The sequence below is a fragment of the Papaver somniferum genome, chromosome 8 (assembly GCF_003573695.1).
Source record: "Papaver somniferum cultivar HN1 chromosome 8, ASM357369v1, whole genome shotgun sequence".
In the NCBI taxonomy this organism is placed as follows: domain Eukaryota; kingdom Viridiplantae; phylum Streptophyta; class Magnoliopsida; order Ranunculales; family Papaveraceae; genus Papaver; species Papaver somniferum.
Genome location: NC_039365.1, coordinates 75,714,653 through 75,737,072, shown reverse-complemented (window position 1 = coordinate 75,737,072; position 22,420 = coordinate 75,714,653). Strand labels below are relative to the sequence as shown.

General features: G+C 36.8%; 4 protein-coding genes and 1 long non-coding RNA gene across 5 annotated transcripts; 3 read left to right on the top strand and 2 right to left on the bottom strand.

The window, feature by feature from the left end:
* Positions 1 to 5,992: 5,992 nt before the first annotated feature.
* Positions 5,993 to 9,305, top strand: LOC113301632 (transcription factor 25). The gene is made up of 4 exons (XM_026550418.1): positions 5,993 to 6,362; positions 6,866 to 7,371; positions 7,690 to 8,601; positions 8,688 to 9,305. The coding sequence occupies exons 1-4, from the start codon at positions 6,222 to 6,224 to the stop codon at positions 9,031 to 9,033; spliced, it is 1,905 nt and encodes a 634-aa protein (XP_026406203.1). The 5' UTR covers positions 5,993 to 6,221; the 3' UTR covers positions 9,034 to 9,305.
* A 914-nt stretch (positions 9,306 to 10,219) lies between these two features.
* LOC113304488 lies at positions 10,220 to 12,349 on the bottom strand. The gene is made up of 2 exons (XM_026553617.1): positions 12,039 to 12,349; positions 10,220 to 10,702 (listed from the first exon to the last, which is right to left on the bottom strand). Exons 1-2 carry the CDS (start codon positions 12,264 to 12,266, stop codon positions 10,451 to 10,453), a joined length of 480 nt encoding a protein of 159 aa, XP_026409402.1. The 5' UTR covers positions 12,267 to 12,349; the 3' UTR covers positions 10,220 to 10,450.
* A 457-nt stretch (positions 12,350 to 12,806) lies between these two features.
* Positions 12,807 to 15,478, bottom strand: LOC113301628 (UNC93-like protein 1). The gene is made up of 3 exons (XM_026550415.1): positions 14,680 to 15,478; positions 13,850 to 14,513; positions 12,807 to 13,428 (listed from the first exon to the last, which is right to left on the bottom strand). The coding sequence occupies exons 1-3, from the start codon at positions 15,179 to 15,181 to the stop codon at positions 13,179 to 13,181; spliced, it is 1,416 nt and encodes a 471-aa protein (XP_026406200.1). The 5' UTR covers positions 15,182 to 15,478; the 3' UTR covers positions 12,807 to 13,178.
* A 746-nt stretch (positions 15,479 to 16,224) lies between these two features.
* LOC113305677 lies at positions 16,225 to 19,554 on the top strand. Its single transcript, XM_026554693.1, has 4 exons — positions 16,225 to 16,284; positions 16,393 to 16,443; positions 17,411 to 19,488; positions 19,545 to 19,554. Exons 2-4 carry the CDS (start codon positions 16,420 to 16,422, stop codon positions 19,552 to 19,554), a joined length of 2,112 nt encoding a protein of 703 aa, XP_026410478.1. The 5' UTR covers positions 16,225 to 16,284; positions 16,393 to 16,419.
* A 27-nt stretch (positions 19,555 to 19,581) lies between these two features.
* LOC113306724 lies at positions 19,582 to 20,727 on the top strand. Its single transcript, XR_003338797.1, has 3 exons — positions 19,582 to 19,709; positions 20,335 to 20,410; positions 20,674 to 20,727. It is a non-coding gene; the product is annotated as an uncharacterized LOC113306724 (long non-coding RNA).
* Positions 20,728 to 22,420: the final 1,693 nt, after the last annotated feature.

The following is a 22,420-nucleotide window of genomic DNA, read 5'->3' as shown; positions in this document are numbered from 1 at the left end:
CAATTGCTATTTACACCCCTGGTTTGGTTAGGGGGAGGTCCATCTTCTTTGTTTGAAGTGAAAAAATGGCGGGAAAATGTTGCTTGCAGCTGCGGAAGTTCTGATATGGTCTTGGGCGATATTTCATGTGACTTCTTCGTTAGTATGGATTGGTAACTTCCTGTTTTGACTAAACAGGGTTGGTAAGTGAGCTGGAAAAGAAAATAAAAGGAAGATTTCATGCATATCTCGATAATTCAGGAAACAAAATATATCGAGTGCTGTTTGGTTTAAAATGGAAGTTTCGTAGAGAATATTTGAAGGATATCTTTTTCTAGATTCGAATATATCAACTAGAAGAGTTTTGGAAACTTTAACAACTCGGTAAACACGTGAAGATAAAACATAGGACGTGAAAAATACTCGGGATTTGGTGTTGTTGTCACGCGTTGTTGAGTTATTTCTGGAAGCTGCAAAGGTTTGAATCAATCTATATTATGTAATCAACGTGTTTGAAGGGTACTGAGCTGTAGCAGGCGTGTGAAAATCAGATAAAAGGAAATCATTCCCGTATAATGACACAAAAGAATAATGGAGAATATCTGGCATTAATTAGAGAGATTTGGATCATGTGAAGTATAAATATAGTGCTGGGGAATCTTATGCGGGTGTGGAGAGTTTGGGGAAGTTTTGGAGGCTACAGAATGAAGAAATCATGAGTTGCAGAGCTGCCATTTTTCTGCTGCTGCTGCTGATGAAGAACACCAAGAACATAAGACCCACACTGAGCAGTATTATTTTGCTACAAATTTTGCGACACAGCGGCAGCAGTCTTATTTTGCTACAGTTATCGCGACACAGCGGCAGCAGTCTTAGAGAAACAGTAACACATATAACTGTTACAAAGGCCCTGTTTTATACCTTTTCTCCTTGTAAACACCTTTTTGAGCAATGAAAAATTCTTTTGAGTGTGTTTTCACCATGCGGAGCTAGACCCCATCACTGGGACAACATAGGAAGCAACTTTTCATGATTGTGGTAAATGAATTAATTCTTTTATTGACTTTTTGCATAGATTTAATTGTTTTATCATTTCAATTAATTATTTGTTATTTTGTTAGATGCCGCATGCTTAGTTTTAATTACTTTAGATGCGTCATGCTTTTAACTTACAAATAATATTTTACGAAATCTATTTTTGGCAAAGAATTAGAGTCACAACTTCTTTTGTTTGAGCTATATTGTTTAGAGTTAATGACTGAACCACAACAATATGAAAAGCAGTGGAATCCCGAGTCCCGGTATCTCTTCATCCTGTGACAAATTTTGTATATATATTTTTCCTTATTTTCTTTATTAAATCTTAAAAAAAATTCTCAACAAATCTGAGTGAACGAATCATCTTACTACAACATCATCATTGAAAATACCATCAAGTGGTAAGAGAGAGTTGCCTTTCCATTGTACCTTGTCCTTCCTTATATAGACTTTCCCAAAAACCCATCTTTTTATGACATCGTGACACATGTCCTAACCTCTCTTGATTACTCCTAATGCCATTCCTTAATATAACCTTCTCTTTATTTGTTAATTCCTTCCTTGTCCTTCTTCCCCCATGGGTATTTTCTCATTTGGGCTTGGGCTTAGTCCCCAAGTCCCCATGTATTATATTAGGCTTACCTCCATTCTTAGGGGGACCCCGGGCCCGTTAAGGAGCGTTATTTTTCATGTATCAACACCTTCCACAATTCAAATCTTTCATCGAACCTATTACACCAACCCAATGGTAAGTCGCCATCACCGTCGTCTCCCTTCCTTAATGGAGGTAATAGGCATCATTCTTTCAATTGGAGGTTATGGTTCATGTTCACAAACCGCATGATGACTCTCCTTGGTGACAATTCTTCGATAAAAATACGTTTTGTTGGTGCGTTTATAACACTATGTGGATGCGATGAATAACAAAATGGTATGAGTTGGCGAGTAGATAGCCACATATTGACATTCTCATCCAATATTCACTAGTCAATCTAGTGTTGCCCCTTAAACGCGTTCAAATGCTTGGAATTTCTCATTTAGCACTGTCTCTGTTTCTTCTCTTTCACATTGCATCACGGGCCAGTAGAAATCGGGAAAAGCACGTAGTTCAAGAAAACAATTTTCCCTTATATAAGTAATTTGGTCTACATCTCAATCTTTTGCATACTTAAAAGAAAAATATTGAGGATACCATTATTTCGGTGCGGCTGCGATGTGGTCAGGCCACATACTTCAAGTATGTGTCCTCTCTTTGTGACACTTATTATAAAAAAATAAAATAAAGTCCCAAAACAGTTAATCACCTAAAAGTATAAATAATAACTCTAAAGCGACCATATATATATATATATATATATATATACCTTAGGATACCCCTAGCTTCTAGTCAATGGGTATCCTGAAGAAGCCCCTCTATTGTCCTGAGAATCCCTTACGAGTTCAATTTTGTGCACACTCTTTAAAAGAGTGTGCACGTAACAAACCAATCACATATGTCCTTCTTAACCAATAGTTATCCCATTTAATTAAATTTAAAAGATAACCGCATCAAATATTCTCCTAAATTATAGTTCACAGTTATTACAGTATTTGGTATTTATGGAATCTACGATTTGCTAACTAATAACAGTATTTTTAATATCTTATTGGTAAACCTGATTGATATTAAAGCAATCTAAATCAAGTAATAAGTAACAAAATCTCATATCATTAGTATTATATTTTTTATAGTTAATTTATTTACATTTTTCTATATCATAATAATCATGAATTGCTCTAAGAACATTTGAGAAATATCAGTTAGAAACGACTAATGATCAAAAGCATTGATATAAGCATCAAGTTGATCTCATGATGCCTTCTTTGTTATTGTCTGATCTGCTTCCGGTCAATTAAATCATGTATTTAACTTGTCCTACTTTAGCACTTTTGTAGCACGACTTCTAAGAGAAAAGATGAACAATGGCTAAAGGTAAACCTATACCCGAACATTCAGGATTTTTTTTAGGAGGGACTAAAGAAAACTTATATCACTTCAAAATTTTAACTAAAGACCAACAAGGGGAGTCTCTGTAAATATAGAACAAAGCTCTAATTGATCAATTATATACTGATGAAAATAATATCAGGAACGGGATGTTAGTTATGAAAACCAACCTAAACAATATGATGTTACACGGATCGTTTCCAATACTAAATACCTATTGCCCTACTTGTAAGCATTATAATTTAGGTTAAGATTAGATATGATTGCCTACTTTTGATTTTAATTAAATTTGAAAACGAGGGGGTACAACAACCACATCCGACTATTTTGTTCGGCAATATGTATGGACTAAACTCCAATATAATTCCGAGAGTATCAACTTAATGAAACTCACACAAGAAAGATATCAAAGAGATTTATCTCTTTCTCAACACAATTAGTGAATCAAATAGATAGAAATCCGTGAATCTGATTGTTATGAGAATAACTCGGATGGTATCAAAGACCAATGTCCGAGTGTCAATCAAGATCTATCCAACAAACAAGGTCGGATTTATCAACTGTGATTGAACATCTCACAACCTGTGATATTTCAATTATATAAAGAAAATATAATGCGGAAAAGAAATAATACATACACCAGAAATTTTATTAACAAGCAAACCGCAAATGCAGAAAAACCTCGAGACCTAATCCAGACTTGAAAACCACACTGTATTAATCCGCTACAAACACTAGCCTATTACAAGTTAACTTCAGACTGGAATGTAGTTGAGTCCTAACCAAGTCTCACACCGATTAAGGTACATTCGTCTTCTTTACGCCTCTTGAATCTCGCAAGACTCTGCGAACTTGATTTCCCTAGATGACGTCCTTTACAACCTATAAGTTGTTACGACCCAAATTCGAAGACTTATAAACAAATCTATCTCCCACAGATAAGTCTATTCTATTTTATTTTTTCCGTCTTAAGATAAAGATCAAGGTGAACAGGAAACACAACTAATCATACGGTCTTATGTTTCCCGAAGAGCAGCCTTGAATATTAGTCACATCACAATAACCTAACTGATTAACAAGAAGAAATTGTTGAGGAATCACAAGAGTCTGAGACGAAGTAAATGTTGTGATTACTTTTTATATCTTATATATCGGAGATAAATCTCGAGAAAATCTTAAAGAAGATTGAACTCAACACGATAGAAAAAGTAAGATCAGGATGCGCAACTATAAAAGAAATAGTTGGCCTTGGCTTCACGAATCCCAAGCGAAGTCTTTAAGTTTTTAAACCTAATAATGGTTTTCATAAGAACTGGAAACCTAGGTTAAGAGAGAATCACTCTAGTTTGCAATTAGGACACACGAAAGTGTCGGGATAAGGTTTCCCAGATGCTAGAGCTTCTCCTTATATAGTCTTTCAAATTAGGGTTGCTTACAATCAAAGCTAAGATAGCTTATTAGCAAAGCAATTAATATTCACCGATAGATGAACTCCTGATTTAAGATTCAAGCTAAGTTTGCTTAGAAAATAAGCAATCAATCTCCATCGTTAGATAGTTTAGCTTGATACACATAAATGGAATATACTTATATTCAGATATGGATGAACCGCAAACGAAATTAGCCATATGGACTTTTTTAGCTTAGCTATATTCATCTAACACTTCTAAACTCAATCTGATAATCAACCAATCATGATAGATAATCAAATGTATTTGAATGTGTTTTAAAAAGTTGTTCAAATGTTCACTATCTCATATAAATATATATAAAACATTTGAAACATATTCGGCTTGGTTTGTAAGTTTACAAAGTACGTATACAAGAACCAATACATGAACATAATGTCATGGTTTGCAAATCGACTTCGCTTACCTTAATGCATTAAAAATCAGTGACTTTAGTTCGCAAACAGAGTTCGCAAACGAACCTGAGTTCATGAGTATAGACAATAGTTTGCATACAGAGTATGTGAACAAGTTGTCATACTTACATATTTTAGAACCTAACCATTGAGTTCGTAAATTGAGTCCGCTAACTACCGTTCCGGACCTTGCCTGGTTTGTCGTTCGCAAACACCGTTCGCAAACCACAGTTCTAGACCCCATACAAATAAACTCGTTCGCAAACAACAGTTCCGAACCCGAACTAGCACTTCATAGCTCGCATACTAGGTACGCATATTGTGCTATATCCAGACATTGGTAGTAGTTCTAAACTCTCGTTAATCGATTTGAAAAATTCTTAAGATGACAATGGTAATCTTACATATACCACTAGCTTCAAGTAATTTTCAAATGATTATTTGATCAATACGAAACATCCCAAGTTAACATCAAGTGATTGTCTCACACAAATCATATAAGATGTTCAAGGTAATTTTCACATGATCATCTTGACTTAATATTTAGTTTCCAACAAATAAATTATTCATAACTAAAGTTGGCAAGTAGATGATGAAGTATTCTAAGCTTTAAACTCATATTTCGAATTTATATAAACGAGATAAACTCGACTCAAAATTTCAAATGTGTATAACATAAAGTCTATATAACTATATGACTAAGTCTTATTAGTAGATAAAATTGAATAAACTTCTGAGTGATAGATAAGTTTTAGTCTTCATACCTTAATTTTGTCGTCGAAGTTCCTCCAAGCTCTTCAGTAGATCTTCTTCTTCAATTGGTGAATGCCGTGAAGTCTAATGCTCAACCACACACTTCTATCATAATCCGAGACATAACTATAAGTAAACTAGAAATCAAGATATAATTTTGATAAACTAAATTTGATAGACACAAGCTTGAGATATCAACGCTTGCGAGTTTGACTCAGCAGTGCTCTTACAAAATTAATAAAAAATACTTAATCATTTGGTTAAGTAGGACCAATGTGACTGGCTTGTCACAAAATTGGACTCATCCCCTACAAGGCTTTCCCTACAGCAAGGTTTCCTATGTCCAAACTTCGGTCTACCCACCTTCTGTAATAAGTTAACCATCAACGTGGACCAGTAAATATTAGATTTTGCACAACGTAGAGAAGGGGAATGGAAGCTGGGGATATATACAGAAAACGATTCGAAGAAATTAAACCCTAATTCCATTCATTCCCTCGGTTCAACTCTCCCTTTTTTTTTGTACACCCTTCTAAGAAATTGAAACCCTAATTCCCATTGTAATTTTCAGCTCAACTAAATTTTGATTCAAAGAAAACAATGTCGGCTCGACTACTAAGAAAAGTCTTGCAAGAGCAAGAAGAACTAAAGAGGCAAGAAAACGAAGTAGAAGAAGAAGTTGATTCTGATTCCCCTGTTTCAAATCCTCCTCGAAACCCTTTTGATCTTCTTAATGATGAGGTTAGTTGACTGGTTTCTGATTTAACCTTTATTATTTTGAATAATCTGAATTTTTATTTTGAAATTAGGTTGGTTTTCTTACATTAATGCGTAGAAATATGATTATTGTGAGAATCCTGCTATCTTAACACTCCTGAAAACACTGTTGTTGTTTAAGAGTAGGTTAGTGAATGCTGATATTGAAAAAGTTTCTTAGTGGACACGATGAGAGAACCCTAATTGGCTGATGTTGAAAAAGTATTCTGGAACACCCATTCAAAGATGACACAAGAGAGAATGTTAGTAACTAAGCCACAACTAGATTGTATGTATAGTGTGTTCTTTTTTGTTTTGGAGACGTTTTGAAAGTGAAGTAAATGTGTATATTTTGACAAGTTCTTAGGTAACACCAAAACCAAACTCTAACTGGGATAGTTAAGTTTAGAACCCATTATTACTAGATGCTAAGAAAACAGGGTTTTTTTAAATCCCAAACTGAAAATATATATGCATCAAATTGGTAGGAAGATGAGATTGAAGTAGACGATGAGGCAGAAGATGCTTACGAAGAAAAGATTGAAAAACCATGTATAACGAAGGCTGGAGCTTCTGCATCATCTAAGAACAAATCAAAGAAGAAAAAGAAAAAAAGCAAGGAGAACTCTAATAAAGCTGGGAAAGCAGTTGATGAGGATTTTGAATGTTTGAATATCGGTTTGGGATCTCCTAGTCAAAACTCTGGCAAATTTCAGGACCAACAAATGAGCCAGGGTACGTCATCTGTATTAGCAGTGGATCCCAAATGTCTAAAGCCTGAGAATGAGTTACGAAGGATATTTGGGTCTGATGTTGTGAGGTCATTTGAGAAAGATAAAAAAGGTGGCAGTTCAAGGCAAATCCGTGGTGGAAGACGTGGAGGTCATAATCCTAGAAAGACTTATCTTGTTTCTCCATTAGAGCATTGGCCTCGATGGGACGGATCTATGTCTATGGAACTTCTGGAAACCAAGGATGGAAAACACTATTTCAGGTAAGATCTCATGCACTACTTATCTGCTGTATAATTTTTGTAAACTGTCAAAACAATTAGTTTGGCATCTTGTAGCCATAGATTGTCATAAAATATTAGATGGAAAACACAAGTAGTCCAATGCTATAGTAAGGTTTATGCTTCTTTCAGCTACTAGGATATCGTCGAGAAGCTAAAATTTCCACTTTCTTCCTCTTCTTTTATGCAATATGTCTTTCGTAGAACCTTGCGGAACATTTGTCAGTCATTGTTGTTACTTCAAATTTTTTTCTCCTTCAATAACACATGACGTTCTGAATTGTGCATAATTGCCTACAGATATGTACATTCGTCTTCCTATAGCCAAGCTCAAAAAACATTCGAAGCTGCCAAAGCAATGCACGACCTTAATGGTATAGCAAGTATCCTACAGTACTACCCTTATCACGTAGAGTCCCTCATTACTTTAGCTGAGGTGTTAAAGTTCTCTGGAGAACTAGATCAATCTGCTGATGCTATAGCGAAGTGCTTATTTGCATTGGAATGTTCATGGCATCCTCAATTCAGCCCCTTGCAAGCAAATTGCCAGTTGAAGTACATTCATGATACAAACAAGCCAATATTCTCAGTGCTTTTCACTCACATGCTAAACATGAACAGACGTGGTTGTCATCGTTCAGCTCTTGAAGTCTGCAAGCTGTTACTTTCACTTGATTCTGATGATCCAAAGGGGGCAATGTTTTGCATTGACTATTTCTCTCTCAGGGCAGAGGAGTACTCATGGTTAAAGCGATTCTCTGAGGAATATATAAGTGATAACTCCCTTTGGTTGTACCCAAACTTCTCATATTCTCTTGCCATTTGTCGCTTCTATCTTGAGAATGAATCTTGCTCAAAAAGTTCTGCTACGGAGTCTGAAAAGGCTACTCCCAATGATCTTATGAAGCAAGCTTTGATGCTTCATCCTTTGGTCTTGAAAAAATTAGTCGCGAAGGCACCTTTAAAGGATGCTGCCTGGACAAAGATACTACAGCACCCATTCTTCGGATCAGCTCAGGCCGGTGGACCTTCTCTCGAGCACCTGATTAATATATATATAGAAAGGAGTTACATAATGTGGAGATTACCCGAATTGCAGAAATTGCTAAGAGATGCTGCTGATAGTGTAATCACAAGCTTAGATCGCAGTGGAAGTGATGCGAGAGACTGGGCCTGTGTGAGGAAAGAAGCCTTCTCTTCAGACAATAATGAGTAGGTTTTCCTTCTATACTTTACATACAATAGGGAAGTGCTCATATCTTTCAAGTTAGACTCATTCTTCTTGCTTAATTTTATAGGTATTCTCATTTATTGGTCTCGGATTTCTCGGATTCGGTCCCACAATTGCCACCGGAGGAGCTGCAGAACTTGATGCAGGATCCTCGTATGGCTCACGGTATGCCGAATGTAGCACATATTCCACCCGAGGAGCTGCAGAACTTTCTGGAAGACCCACGCATGGCACAGGCAATTCAGAACATGGACCCTGCTGAGATTCGTGAGGCTGTAGCACATGTTCCCCGTGATGTTCATAATCGAAATCCGCTGTTGGTCTTATTGGAGTCTATCCTACCATGGGTGGATTATGGAGCTGCCCATGACGATAACCAGGACCATGGTCATGACCAGGGTAATGAACACTAATTGCCTTATTAGTGTTTTGCTAATATTGTCCCGAGTTAAACTACTTTTGTGAAACCTTATGATCCATACGGTGCTTTGGTTATGTTTGAGGTTGAGCACAAGCAAAGTGCGGAGACACCTTTTTGTTGAGCACAAGCAAAGTCGTTCATTCCTTTTTATCTACTCTTGATAGCTCTTTTTTTTTGCTGAAACAAAAATGCAAAGACTAGTACAAAGAGTTCGAAGCTTTGGTTCCCTTAAAACCAAGAGTCGGACCAATTATGACTTTTCTACATCTAGCATATTCTTTCAACAGCATAATTATAAGATGTATTGCAGTCACTTACTATAATAACAACCCGTGACTGGCAGAACTCGCGAACGAAGTCCATCAACAGCTTGCAGTTTAAACTTTGCAGCAAGAAACCTAAGGACCTTTTTAAGTTGCAAATGGGCTGTTGTAGAAGCATCATTTGTAAGATCGAAACAAAACTTGGCTGCCATTTTCCTCCTGTATCCTATGCCTAACCCCAAATTGAACCAACACCCATCAGGTTATCTAAACAAGAGGCGTTTACGAAAAAATTGCATCTCCATTTCAAGATATGCCAATGTAAGGACAAGAAAAGGACAAGAACCAAAACCAGAATCACACCAGGCCATAAAACAGTCCTTGAGAGAAGAAGGGTTGATATTTCTAACACTACTCCCTAGGGTATCAAAAGATTTGGGCTGGACAGCACATCAGATGGTACTTAAAAAGTAGACCTGGAAATTAAGGTGTGACAAATGCATCCAAAAAGTAGACCCTCAACTATCTGGACCAATAAAAGCAGTTAAAGCTCACTTGATCTCAACTCTCAAGATTCTCAAATAGGCTTCAAGCACAGAGAACGTGTCTCAGATTTTGGTTTTAAAAAACAAAATGCAGGTGTGGATCTGATGTATTATAATCATACAGGCAACATTAAAGAGGCTTGGCAGGCGGGTGCACGAGCAGCGATCATATAGGCAAAAAGTTCAAATCTCAGAGAAGTCGACCTGGACAGGTTTTAAAGCAACTCAGTGTTTCACTAGCCAGACATTTCTTAAATACTGCAACACTAATTAGAGGAAGGATTGCATGCCTTCACACTGTTCACGCCCTGTTTTCGGACAGTATGCAGCTATAACAGGTTTTAGCAGTGAAGTTAAGTATTTCTCAAAATAAAATAACTAAAACCTGTTATAGCTGCATACTGTCTGAAAACAGGGCGTGCAGTGAAGTTAAGTATTTCTCAAAATAAAATAACTAAACCAACAAAAGTCAAAGAAACATCACTCCAAATGAAACAAAATTCCTCATGAGGTTGTTATTCAGCCAATGATACCATCACTTGAACCAATCTGGATGATAAAAGAGAACATTCACGAATATAATATTCTTGGCTTCCAATGTTCACCCCTTGGTTTTACGAAGCTTTTTCTTTTTGTTCGTATTTCTTTTTGCTGGATTCTTCTCTGTCTCCAGCTTCATTGCAAGGATATTCTTCGCTTCAGCACTGTTAGGGTCTTCAGGTAGAGTAGTGTAGTAGAATCTCTTATGGGAACCAACCTGGTGGCACAACAGCTTCAGCATATTCCTTCCTCTCATCCATTTCAGCAAAAGCTTCATGTGTGTTTTACTGTTAATTCCATCTACAGCAGCTTCCTGTAATAACAAAGTCGATTAGGTTAGAATAAAACATGCTCAAATCCTGTTACATGAACATGATAATGTATAAGGGAAAAGAATGGTCCTTGTGTTTACCTGAAGTAAAAAGATTTATGTATAACTATACCTGACGTTAACAATTTAAAGTTTTTCTAAGAATTCATAGCAGTGTGCAATGACTCAGTGAACCTGTGGAAATCCCTCCCCATTTTAAGAAACTTAAGGTGATCTAACTATGTTCTGAATCATTTTATTTGGATGAACAAGAGCAAATTAAACCTGCTTCTTCTCTCTACGAAAATTTCTATAGGAAAAATTAATAATCTCAGCATAAGAAGTAACAGTACTGACAGAAAAGGAAGGATAGTGTCAAGTAATGACTGAAAAACTTGGGGATCTCAAGAAGAACAGGAGCTCCTACTGCGATGAACATTTTATTACTTCAGCATTCAACCACTGACAAATTCCTTAATTAAAGAAGTAAAATAAAATGCAAAAGATATATACCTCAACAGAAAAAGATTTAAAACTGCCAGAAATTCGTATGTGTATCAAATCGAGAAAAGACTATATGGCAATGAAAGATTCTTGGAGGACAATAAGATTTGCATTTGTACAAGTGGACTGCAGTATGCAGAATTGCAGAAAGTTCAGGCATCCAACCTTCAACTCGATTTCTAATCCAAACAAACAAACTTTTGAGGTTTGTTCTAGCATTGTTCAATATATAAACACTTTCAGTTCAAGGAAATCTAACAAAGACTTTTTAGTCTAGATTTGAAATGCAATACTCAAGGAATGTAATACCATTTGGTATTAAACTCTAATACTACTGTACCTTCCAACTACTGCAGCATTTACAATGCAATATGTACCTCTTACTACACTCCTGACAATAAGAGGACACTACGTAATACCATTTGAAAGAGCTCACCAAGTTTTCCCTGTGACTAGAACTCATGGGATTAGGGTACTGCCAAAAATTCTAAATGAAACAAATCAATTCAACAAGGTTAGACACTGGAGAATCAAAACTTCCTTCATTTTATCTAATTGCCGGATGACTCATTTTCCCAAGCATCGCAGGTTTACGACGAACTACCACGTCATAGATGATTTCACATTACCTAAGCTGGCTAAATCAGTGAACATCCAAAGAAAACATAGTAATGGGAAAATCATTTGGAGCTTTTGTTACTGGGTTTAATTCAGATGAATCCCAGATTCAAAGACTAAATAATTGATCAAAATAAAAATGGAGATGCACACATCCAATAGTGAACAAGAGATAATTAAAAAAAACTAAAAAAACCCTAATAAGCACAGAGAGTACCTGGGCATGGGACCAAGTACTGGAGATATTGAGGGGGCCGTGATCTTTAATAACTTGATAAAGATTCTGAGAAATAGCAGCTGCTTCTGGTGTTGGTACTTTAGGGTTTATTCTTCTCACATCTTCTGCTCTCTTTTTTGAAAAATACCTTACCATTTGAGTAATCACTCCTCCTCCTCCTCCTCCTCCTCCTCCGCCATTACTAACTCTGCTGAACCGCGTAAACATTTCTGTCACCACAACTCTACCAGTCTCTCTCAGATGAGTTGAGATTGAAATCTCCTCTCTCTGCAAATGCGAAGTGTGACAGTGATGAGAGACTTTGGTGAAGGTTTAAGATGAAAATTTTACTAATCACGCCCACCGTTTTCATTTCTAACACCCCAGCCCAGTTTATTATGGACAGCGGAATTTCTGATGCTGATTCTTTAGATGCCGGGGAAATGGTCACACAAAATCAACACCATGAAGAGCTGCTGAAATTTGCGAATGCGACCATGTAGAATTGAACCCCAAGGTTGTGTCAAAATATTGTTTTGCGAAGCTCGGAGCTTAAAAATTTGGGGTAGTAGCAAGTAAGTTTGATTAGCTCACTGGTAAGGCTTCAGGATTTAGTTCATGAATTGGGATTCAAGAATTTACTTGAATCTTAAACATAAATGGTGTACCTACCCTATGAAAGTTTCTATTGAATGCATATACAAATCAACAAGGAACGTCGTTAAAAATCAGAAAGCCAGTCAGTGCTAACATATACAGTATAATTCTGAAAATCTTCAGGGGAGAGCATAGTCTTATTCAGTTATTTGCATTACACAAAAGTGATGACCAGAGCTAAAAAGAGAGAAACTTCTCGGGTTGCCTTATAATTGGACTGTTTGACAGTGAGCTCAAGCAACATCAGTATATCTCTACAGACAAATGAAACAAATTCTTCTTGCACTTCAAGAGCTTGAATCAGCTTTTCGACAACTAGATACTTGAAAGCTAAATTCCTAGAAACAACTAACAGTCATCCATTCTTTTCTTTCGTTTGATGGTTACAGTGAACAACAGCACTACAAACATTTTATATTCACTGTGTATATGCAAGGTCAAGCAAATGAAACTTAACGTTGTAGTTTTACATGCTTTAGTTTCTCATTTTCCATTGCCCTCATTTCCGTTAGAAAGGGATGAAGACGTCACAGCAGAACCTTTTGTTGCTCCATCCTCATCTTCGTTTTTGTCCTTCACAGCCAACATAACTAGTAGCACCAACAATGGATAGCTTATGGTGGTGAGAGACCAATTTATAATCAACTGTCCTATCAAGGAGACTTTGTGTGCATCAATTTGCCATGCAGCTGCACCTCCAGCACTCTGAATTCCTTTATAGAACCCAGCATACCTGCAATAAGGATAAAAACTAGTTAGCACTTGTAGATAGATACAACAGACAGATCATGACCAGCAAAACTAAAAAGACTTTCTAATTTCCCTAGCCAACAGTTCGAACAAGCCAAGCTTAACCTTAAACATGATATCAACTTGATAAATCTGTGAGTTTGATGGTATGGGGACGGCTTAGGAGTATTGGGAGATTGCACTGAGTATTGTGAGAGTGTGTGAAAATTCCGTGTAGGATCGCAGATCCTTAACCTCTCAAACACTGAGGTGGACTGGTGGAGTGTTGCAAAATGTCAGGGAACTCCTCCGAATGCCCACATATCACCACTTCCTTTCTAACAGTTCAATACTTAAAAGTTAAAGCGTTCTCAAAATTTTATTTTAGTGTAATATACAGCGAGTAGAGAATGAAAGGAAATTACCTACTAAGGGTTTCAGAATCGTCTGCCAAAGCACCAATTACCCAATAAATCATTGACTGAAACATTGCATCCAGCAATCCGTAACTGAAATACAACACAAAAGGTCCTGCGAACCTACTTCCCGAAATCTTGAAATCTAACTTTTCTGGTAAATCTTCAGCTGAGTATGTCAATTGGTTGGCAAGTCCTCCTGCCCAAATGCCTGTATTAAGCAAAGCAACAACACCAATTCCGATGAAACCCCTCTTCCTTCGGCTCTCGAAACTATAATCAAATATGTGGCCGATTCCAACTGATCCCAACATTTGTGCTCCCCAGTAGAACATGTTATTCAACCCACTAGTTCTCAAATTAAACAAAAGACCGTTTACATTGTTGAACTGATAACTGTAAAACAAGTTACTAGCCAAGGAAGCTGGAACCAGAAGGAGCATTTTCCAATTCAAGAACAATTTCAAAATCTCAATCAGTTCAGTCGTAACTTTGGAATACTTGATGTTAGTACAACGACTACCATCGTCACGAACAACACGACTAGGTGGTAAAATTCCCAAGGTGAGAACAGTACCAATTGCCATAAAGAACATGAAACCAATATAAGTTCCATCATTAACTGAAACAGCCTCCGTCCTGTCGTAATTCATTACAAATGGAATTAACCCACCTATGCAAGATAACAAAACACAAAAACCACAATTAGATATCAACTGGGAGGGTTTCAGGGTCTTCATCGTCAACAGTTGAGACTAACACTAATAAGTTTCCAACTAATTATCTAAAGAATGAAAATCAGACACTGCTAATAAAAAAGAAAGATACAGATAACTCACCAATAACACCACCCATGTTGAAAATACTCCAAAAGATTGCAATATAAGTTCCTTTCCTATGTTGAGGAGGATATGAAGTCATAATAGCACCTTGACCAGCCCAAAGAAGGCCAGCACCAAAACCCAAAATAGCACCAGCAACAATAGCAAAAGCTTGGTGTTTGTAATGATTATAGTAAAGAAATGCACCTGCGTATAAAACATAAGTAGAACAACCAGCAAAAAGAGTATATCTTGGTCCAAGAATATTGTAAATTCCACCACCAAGAATACCAAAAACTGCAAAGGTCGTATACAAGGCTGTATTTGCATTATTTACTGCTGTATGATCAACTTGACCACCACCTCCCATTCCTGATAATGCATTGAACATACCAGGACAACAAAAACAAACTAAACCAATCATACAAACTTGTACCAATGGGGAATTGTATCTAAAACGAGTCTTTTGTCGAAATTGGGTTTCCCCTGTTTCTGCATCTCTAACATACTCTTCTCCCATGATTTCTTGATTGGGTGTTTTGTTTTCTTGATTCTGTGAAATGGATACTCCTTCTTATAGAGAAATAGAGTAATCTGGTTTTTATGGGTTGACTATCGAAACTATTGGATTTGCAGCTTACAATTATCTGTCTAGCGATGAAATTTATGTAGAGCATAGGTTTGCGGATCCTTATGAGTGTATTGTTTATTGGGATACGAATATGGAGATCTGATTGGTTGATGGTCCCAGCCAATCGGAAGATACTGTATCCATCACAGTGAGAAACAAAAACTAAACCTTAAGAATCTCTACTATGATTATAATGGAAAATATTTTGTGTGTCAAGATTCCTGGGATTTGTGATACTTACACCATAATTAGGCGATAAGGGCCACAAATACCGAAGTCCTTCGCCTCTTTGATTTTAGGTATTAAGGCCAAAGCTACGGTTTTGTCAGTATCTCAATGGGATTTGATGCTTTCCCGAAATACAAGGCCAAGACTACTACAGGACGGCACCTAAGGCGGCAACAACTTGTACGTGTTTGGAATTAGTTTAAACAAATTTATAGGGCTGAACATGGTGTCGGTTAACCGTTGGAAACCGACCGAACCAGACCAATAAGCAAGAAACCGAACCAAACCATTTAGATTTGGATTGGTTTGGTAAAAATTTTTGAAAAACCGACAGTATTGGTTTGGTTTTGGTTTGGCCTGAAAACCGAACCAAAAACCATTGGAAAACCGATAAATATAGACCGTTGATTAATATCAGATAGATTCAATCCACACCCTTCATATTTCTTAAGTTATAACCCAAGTATACATTCGTCGACCTAATTTTCACTTCACATCTTCGCCTCCTTCTTCACTCTTCAGTTCATAGAACAGAAAGTTGAGATGTCATGGTTGCGATTCTCTAAACTCTAGTAGAATCTAATCATCCCCTCCCCTCATTCTTCTTCTTCTTCTCCTTCTCCTCCTCCTTCTTTTCAGGCGAAATCTGTTCATATGAGTTTGTAATTGTAACCTGTCAGTGTTATCTAGGGTTCACTAGTAGAAGGTATCATCTTCATTCTTCAGACGAAATAAACAAGTGAACATCTAATTTCTTTTAAGAGGTATCATATTTATCATTTATGTAACTTGGGTTACTTGATTTACATGATTTATATTTAATCTAGGGTTTACTAAAATGATTTGATTTTGCATGTTTTGTTTTTTTGCAGGATTAAGTTGATTTCTTTGATTCAACTATGGAGGAATCAGGATCAACACCAGTAAGATATTTTTCCTCAAGAATTAGAAAAATAGGATTCTAAAATTTGCTTTATGCTAGGATTAAGAGTGTTATAACTGCAGGCACATGATAAGATTCGTCTCCCTTTTTTACTTGTATCTATCGTTTAGTTTTTGGTTATCCAACCTTACTCTAAGGTGTCCTTGTGTCTTAATTAGTGCTTTTGTGGTTTGTGGTCTTGACAAGGTTTATTGAAAGTATTGGACTAAAAATCACTTTTATCTGTCTTTTTTTGTCTTGATCAATTCGTCAATCTGAAAGTAATCAGGTTTTGACTAGCCAAGTGAAGCTAATTTATGAGCTTCATTTCCCTTGGTAGTTTCAGACCCTGGAATGGGTGTGGCAGTTCTGCACTTGGCAGTTGGTCCTAGTGCTTATTTCATTGCTCAATGGGGGTGTAATTGTTGGTAGGTAATGGTTAGGCAGTTCAATGTGGTAAACTTTATGCTAGGATTATAACATTAATTTTGTGCTTATGCAACAACAAAAAAAGAAAAAAAAAGGATGAATTAGGGAAAGTTGGCAAAATCTAATCATGTTATTGTATAAGTCAATTAGGGATTTTTTTTTTGTGTAAAATCATGTTCACGTTCAACTTCAGTTCTGTATCAATGTTAATGTTAATGTTAAGTCAATTAGTCAAATAGAATCGTCAACAATCTCTCAGAGAAGGAGTAGAAAGAAATGATTTTTTTTTCTTTTCCTAGTAGGTCTATATCTAATGTATGCAGTGGAAGAAGATCTCTTCATTTTCTTCCTTCAGAAATCTATGACCAGCTTACTGTGTGTCTGTGCCCACGAAGGATTTTTTTTTCTTGTTCTTTTTGAAACACACGAAGGATTAATAAACAAGAAACTTATCTTTTTAATAAGTAGTATTTGAATGCACTTTGATATGCTTTTTTTACATGTTATCTGATTTGAATTTCTGCCTTGTTTATATTCAGGCTTCCGTTAACTCAAATGCATTGTTGCCACCACTACATCCTCCTCCAAGATCTTCTAACGCCTCTACTGAAGTTAGTTCAGTTGCAAAAGTACCAACTGCTGGTGAAGCTCCATCTGCACCAGCTGCCAATGTTTCCGATGCTGGTACCATCACTGTCACTGCACCAGCTTCTAAGAAGCGGAAGAAAACTTCATGGGTTTGGGATCACGTTGATATGGACCCTCCTCCTTCGATAATGGTAACTTGCAAGAAATGTAAACAGAGAATGAAAGCTGACTCTTCTACACATGGGACCGGCTCCTTGAATAACCATTTAAGAAAGTGTCTGAATCTTATTCCTAAGGATTCTGGTCAGTCGACTCTTTCTTTTGAACCTGCTAGGCTGGGAGAAGATGAAAAGTTAGTTGCTGTAACTTTTTGTCAGGATTCGTGTAGAAAAGCATTGATTATATTCATCATAGTGGATGAGCAGCCTTTTAGAATAGTTGAGGGGGAAGGTTTCCGAGAATTTTGCAAGGTACTTGAGAGTAGATTCAAGATACCATCTCGTATCACTGTACGGAGAGATGTTATGGAACTGTTTGAGTACGAGAAAGTGAGATTGAAGAATTATTTCAAGGTTAATAAAGTCAGAGTTTGCCTCACCACTGACACATGGAGCTCACTTCAGAAGTTGGGATATATGGTTATTACAGCACATTGGATAGATGCTAGCTGGAAGTTGCACAAGAAGATCATTAGTTTCATCCAAATTGTAGGTCATAGCGGTGAGACTATTGGTAGGATGATAGGAACATGCTTGTTAGATTGGGAGATCGAAAATGTGTTTACTATAACTTTAGATAACGTTTTTTCCAACGATGTAGCTATAACATATCTGCAAAACCAAGTACTCAGAAAGAATTCAGATTTAGTGAAGAGTTTCTTACAAGTGAGATGCGCTGCTCACGTCCTTGCCCTTGTTGTAAAGCATGGAATGAAGGAGTATGACATCTCAATTAAGAGAATAAGGGCAGTAGTGAAGTATTGTATGAGTTCTCCTGCAAGATTGAAAAAATTTATGGACTGTGTCGCTTACGAGAAGATTGAATGCAAGAAGGGTTTGGTCCTAGATGTAGACACCCGTTGGAATTCGACATTTACTATGTTAGACTCAGCTGAGAAGTATCAGCCAGCTTTTGAGAGGTTAGAGTATGAGGACAAGGCATTCAAGAAGAAGTTCTGTTTTGTTGAAAGTCAAATTCCTTTAGTTTCTTCTACTTCTAGTACTTCCACCGTTGATAACCAACCTGACTGGGATGTGGATGAAAACCAAGATGCAGACTTAAGTTCTGATGAAGAAGTTATTGCTACTGCAAAGAGAGGAAAGAAACGCAAGAGAACAAGTTCTGATAAGGCCCCATCAGCACCTCCTTTGCATGCGCCATACCCATCAGATTGGTCGTATGCTAGAGCCTTCGCGAAGTTTTTGAAGGTATTTTTTGATTTTACTGTCAAGTTCTCTGCTTCTACTCATGTTATTGCACACGAATTCTTGTTTCATGTGAGTGTTATTCATCGAACTTTAAACACATGGGCAAATCACAAAGATACATTTCTTTCTAGCATGGGTCTTAAAATGCAAAGTAAATATAACGAGTATTGGGGACGTTATGAAAAGATGAACAATCTTATGTTTATTTTTGTATTATTGAATCCACAAGATAAAGAATTAGGATTGAAGTTTCTTCTTGGCCAGTTAGGAATTGGTGGTGGTTATTTGAGAACAGAACTAATGGATCTTGTAATGAGGGACTTTAAGGCACTTTTTGAAGAATACTGGGATGTCCAAATGAGTGCTGGAAACTCAACAGTTGTAACAGATAGTAGTGGTGGTAATACTGTTGGCGCTGAACCAGATGATGAAGGAGATTGTGCTGCAGCCGCCCTTATGGCAGAGAGAGCAAGAGAAGAAGAGGAAAGTTTTGATGATGAAGGAAAAAATGAGCTGGAGACTTATTTGAGAGAGAAACGAGAACCGCGGAAAGAGAAAGTTTCTTTTGATATCTTAGGTTGGTGGAAGACGAACTCGACTAGGTATCCTACTTTGGCACTAATCGCAAGAGATATATTGGCTATACCCATCTCTTCAGTGGCATCTGAATCTTCCTTTAGCACTGGGAGGCGTATTCTCGATCCATATCGAAGTTCTTTACTTCCCACAACAGTTGAGGCATTGATTTGTGCTCAAAATTGGTTGAAGACGCCGATTGATCTTGATACTTCTTCCTTGGGACCAGAAGAGGAAGTTAGTTCAGGTATTATTTCATTTGTTAATTTGTTTGTAGTATAGCAGTTTAGCTTATTGATGACATACCACAAAATGTTCAGATTATCTAGTTCATGTATGTCAGCTTATGGGTGACTCATAAAACTTCATATAATTAGCTCATAAGTCACATATAGGAATTATAGATCATTCGCTTTATTTTGTGAGTTGTAAGGTCAAAGATCAAGCTTTATCATTTCAAATCATTAGTTTAGAGTTTGTGATACTTATCTTTTGGAGGTAAAGCAACAATTCCAGTGCTTGCTGTAACTCTCTGGATTTTGCAAGTGGACTGGATTTCACCATTTTGAAATGTTTATCATGCTCCTGAGATTTAGAGGCTGGATCTAAACAGTCAAAATTGGGCTGGGGGATTTAAGTTGCAAGAACTGTAACTCTGTTGTATGCTATTGAGAGATAAATCTTTTACTTCTGAATTAGTTCTAGCCAAACAATTGAATTCAGTTTCTCTTTTACTTTGATTAAATTTAACAATCATCTCAGCATCATCATTAATTTCTTCCCTAATTGAATTTCAGAAAATCCTAAACAATCTTCAATTTTTTCTCTTTCAACTCACTGTATACTACTGATCGTGCATTTGTTCATTGCAGAATTTTTGGACTCTCTCTCTAAATCCATGTTCGTAAACATAACAGATGATGATGTTGAGGACTAAGGAGTACCAAGGTAATTCATCTCACCAATTGGAAGCATGTTTTCTTTGGATTTAATTTAAAGTCTTAATGTGCTAATTTAGTGCCTCTTAAACCTGTTAAGTTATTACCTGTTCAGTTAGCAAAGAAAGATACATTGTCCTCCTGATGGTGTGTTTACATGTCACGTCTTTTCACTGTTAGCATTTTCATGTATTGCTTGCCATCATGATTAGTGGAAATATACGTGAATTAGATTCTAACTACCAGTTGCTTGCCATTTTCATATACATGCAGTCAGCAACCCTGGAAAGTCTGAAGCTATCAGTTGATTTTGTGGATGCATAGCTGTAAAGTGTCGATGTTGTTTAGATGTTATGGAGACTGTGGATCTTTTGAATTACTAATCTTTATCTTTTGAATTGTGTTTAAGAATGTTATGAATTTGGATTGTGTATGTAATGGGAATGTATGTAGCCAGTTAGGAGAAATCAAAAATCTTTATACCAAAATTTTTTTTTTTCTTAGATTTGAACTGTCAGTTTCCTGAAACTGACATAGCAGCCGGTTAACCGATATCCACTGGAATAAACCGAAACCGGCTAGAACCATTAAGAAACCTAACCAATGGTTAATGGATTGGTTTGGTTCATATTTTAAGAAACCGATAGTATTGGTTTCGGTTTTGGTTTGGCTAAAAACCGAACCAAAACCGACCATGAACAGCCCTAGGTACCACTGTGTCAATTCGTTCTTTTAGCTCTAGCTGAGAGGACATCCAGTGAATTTATCTACTCCTTAATTAATTATAACATTAATTTTGTGCTTATGCAACAACAAAAAAAGAAAAAAAAAGGATGAATTAGGGAAAGTTGGCAAAATCTAATCATGTTATTGTATAAGTCAATTAGGGATTTTTTTTTTGTGTAAAATCATGTTCACGTTCAACTTCAGTTCTGTATCAATGTTAATGTTAATGTTAAGTCAATTAGTCAAATAGAATCGTCAACAATCTCTCAGAGAAGGAGTAGAAAGAAATGATTTTTTTTTTCTTTTCCTAGTAGGTCTATATCTAATGTATGCAGTGGAAGAAGATCTCTTCATTTTCTTCCTTCAGAAATCTATGACCAGCTTACTGTGCGTCTGTGCCCACGAAGGATTTTTTTTTCTTGTTCTTTTTGAAACACACGAAGGATTAATAAACAAGAAACTTATCTTTTTAATAAGTAGTATTTGAATGCACTTTGATATGCTTTTTTTACATGTTATCTGATTTGAATTTCTGCCTTGTTTATATTCAGGCTTCCGTTAACTCAAATGCATTGTTGCCACCACTACATCCTCCTCCAAGATCTTCTAACGCCTCTACTGAAGTTAGTTCAGTTGCAAAAGTACCAACTGCTGGTGAAGCTCCATCTGCACCAGCTGCCAATGTTTCCGATGCTGGTACCATCACTGTCACTGCACCAGCTTCTAAGAAGCGGAAGAAAACTTCATGGGTTTGGGATCACGTTGATCTGGACCCTCCTCCTTCGATAATGGTAACTTGCAAGAAATGTAAACAGATAATGAAAGCTGACTCTTCTACACATGGGACCGGCTCCTTGAATAACCATTTAAGAAAGTGTCTGAATCTTATTCCTAAGGATTCTGGTCAGTCGACTCTTTCTTTTGAACCTGCTAGGCTGGGAGAAGATGAAAAGTTAGTTGCTGTAACTTTTTGTCAGGATTCGTGTAGAAAAGCATTGATTATATTCATCATAGTGGATGAGCAGCCTTTTAGAATAGTTGAGGGGGAAGGTTTCCGAGAATTTTGCAAGGTACTTGAGAGTAGATTCAAGATACCATCTCGTATCACTGTACGGAGAGATGTTATGGAACTGTTTGAGTACGAGAAAGTGAGATTGAAGAATTATTTCAAGGTTAATAAAGTCAGAGTTTGCCTCACCACTGACACATGGATCTCACTTCAGAAGTTGGGTATATGGTTATTACAGCACATTGGATAGATGCTAGCTGGAAGTTGCACAAGAAGATCATTAGT

Bases quoted from the DNA above. Each gene is read 5' to 3' on its own strand.
- LOC113301632 (XM_026550418.1), top strand. From the start codon at position 6,222: ATGTCGGCTCGACTACTAAGAAAAGTCTTGCAAGAGCAAGAAGAACTA. The intron at 7,372-7,689 runs GTAAGATCTCAT...AATTGCCTACAG, and splicing joins GATGGAAAACACTATTTCAG to ATATGTACATTCGTCTTCCT. The intron at 8,602-8,687 runs GTAGGTTTTCCT...TTAATTTTATAG, and splicing joins TTCTCTTCAGACAATAATGA to GTATTCTCATTTATTGGTCT.
- LOC113304488 (XM_026553617.1), bottom strand. From the start codon at position 12,266: ATGTTTACGCGGTTCAGCAGAGTTAGTAATGGCGGAGGAGGAGGAGGA. The intron at 10,703-12,038 runs GTACTCTCTGTG...TTGTTATTACAG, and splicing joins GTACTTGGTCCCATGCCCAG to GAAGCTGCTGTAGATGGAAT.
- LOC113301628 (XM_026550415.1), bottom strand. From the start codon at position 15,181: ATGGGAGAAGAGTATGTTAGAGATGCAGAAACAGGGGAAACCCAATTT. The intron at 14,514-14,679 runs GTGAGTTATCTG...TATCTTGCATAG, and splicing joins CAACATGGGTGGTGTTATTG to GTGGGTTAATTCCATTTGTA. The intron at 13,429-13,849 runs GTAATTTCCTTT...TCCTTATTGCAG, and splicing joins GATTCTGAAACCCTTAGTAG to GTATGCTGGGTTCTATAAAG.
- LOC113305677 (XM_026554693.1), top strand. From the start codon at position 16,420: ATGGAGGAATCAGGATCAACACCA. The intron at 16,444-17,410 runs GTAAGATATTTT...GTTTATATTCAG, and splicing joins AGGAATCAGGATCAACACCA to GCTTCCGTTAACTCAAATGC.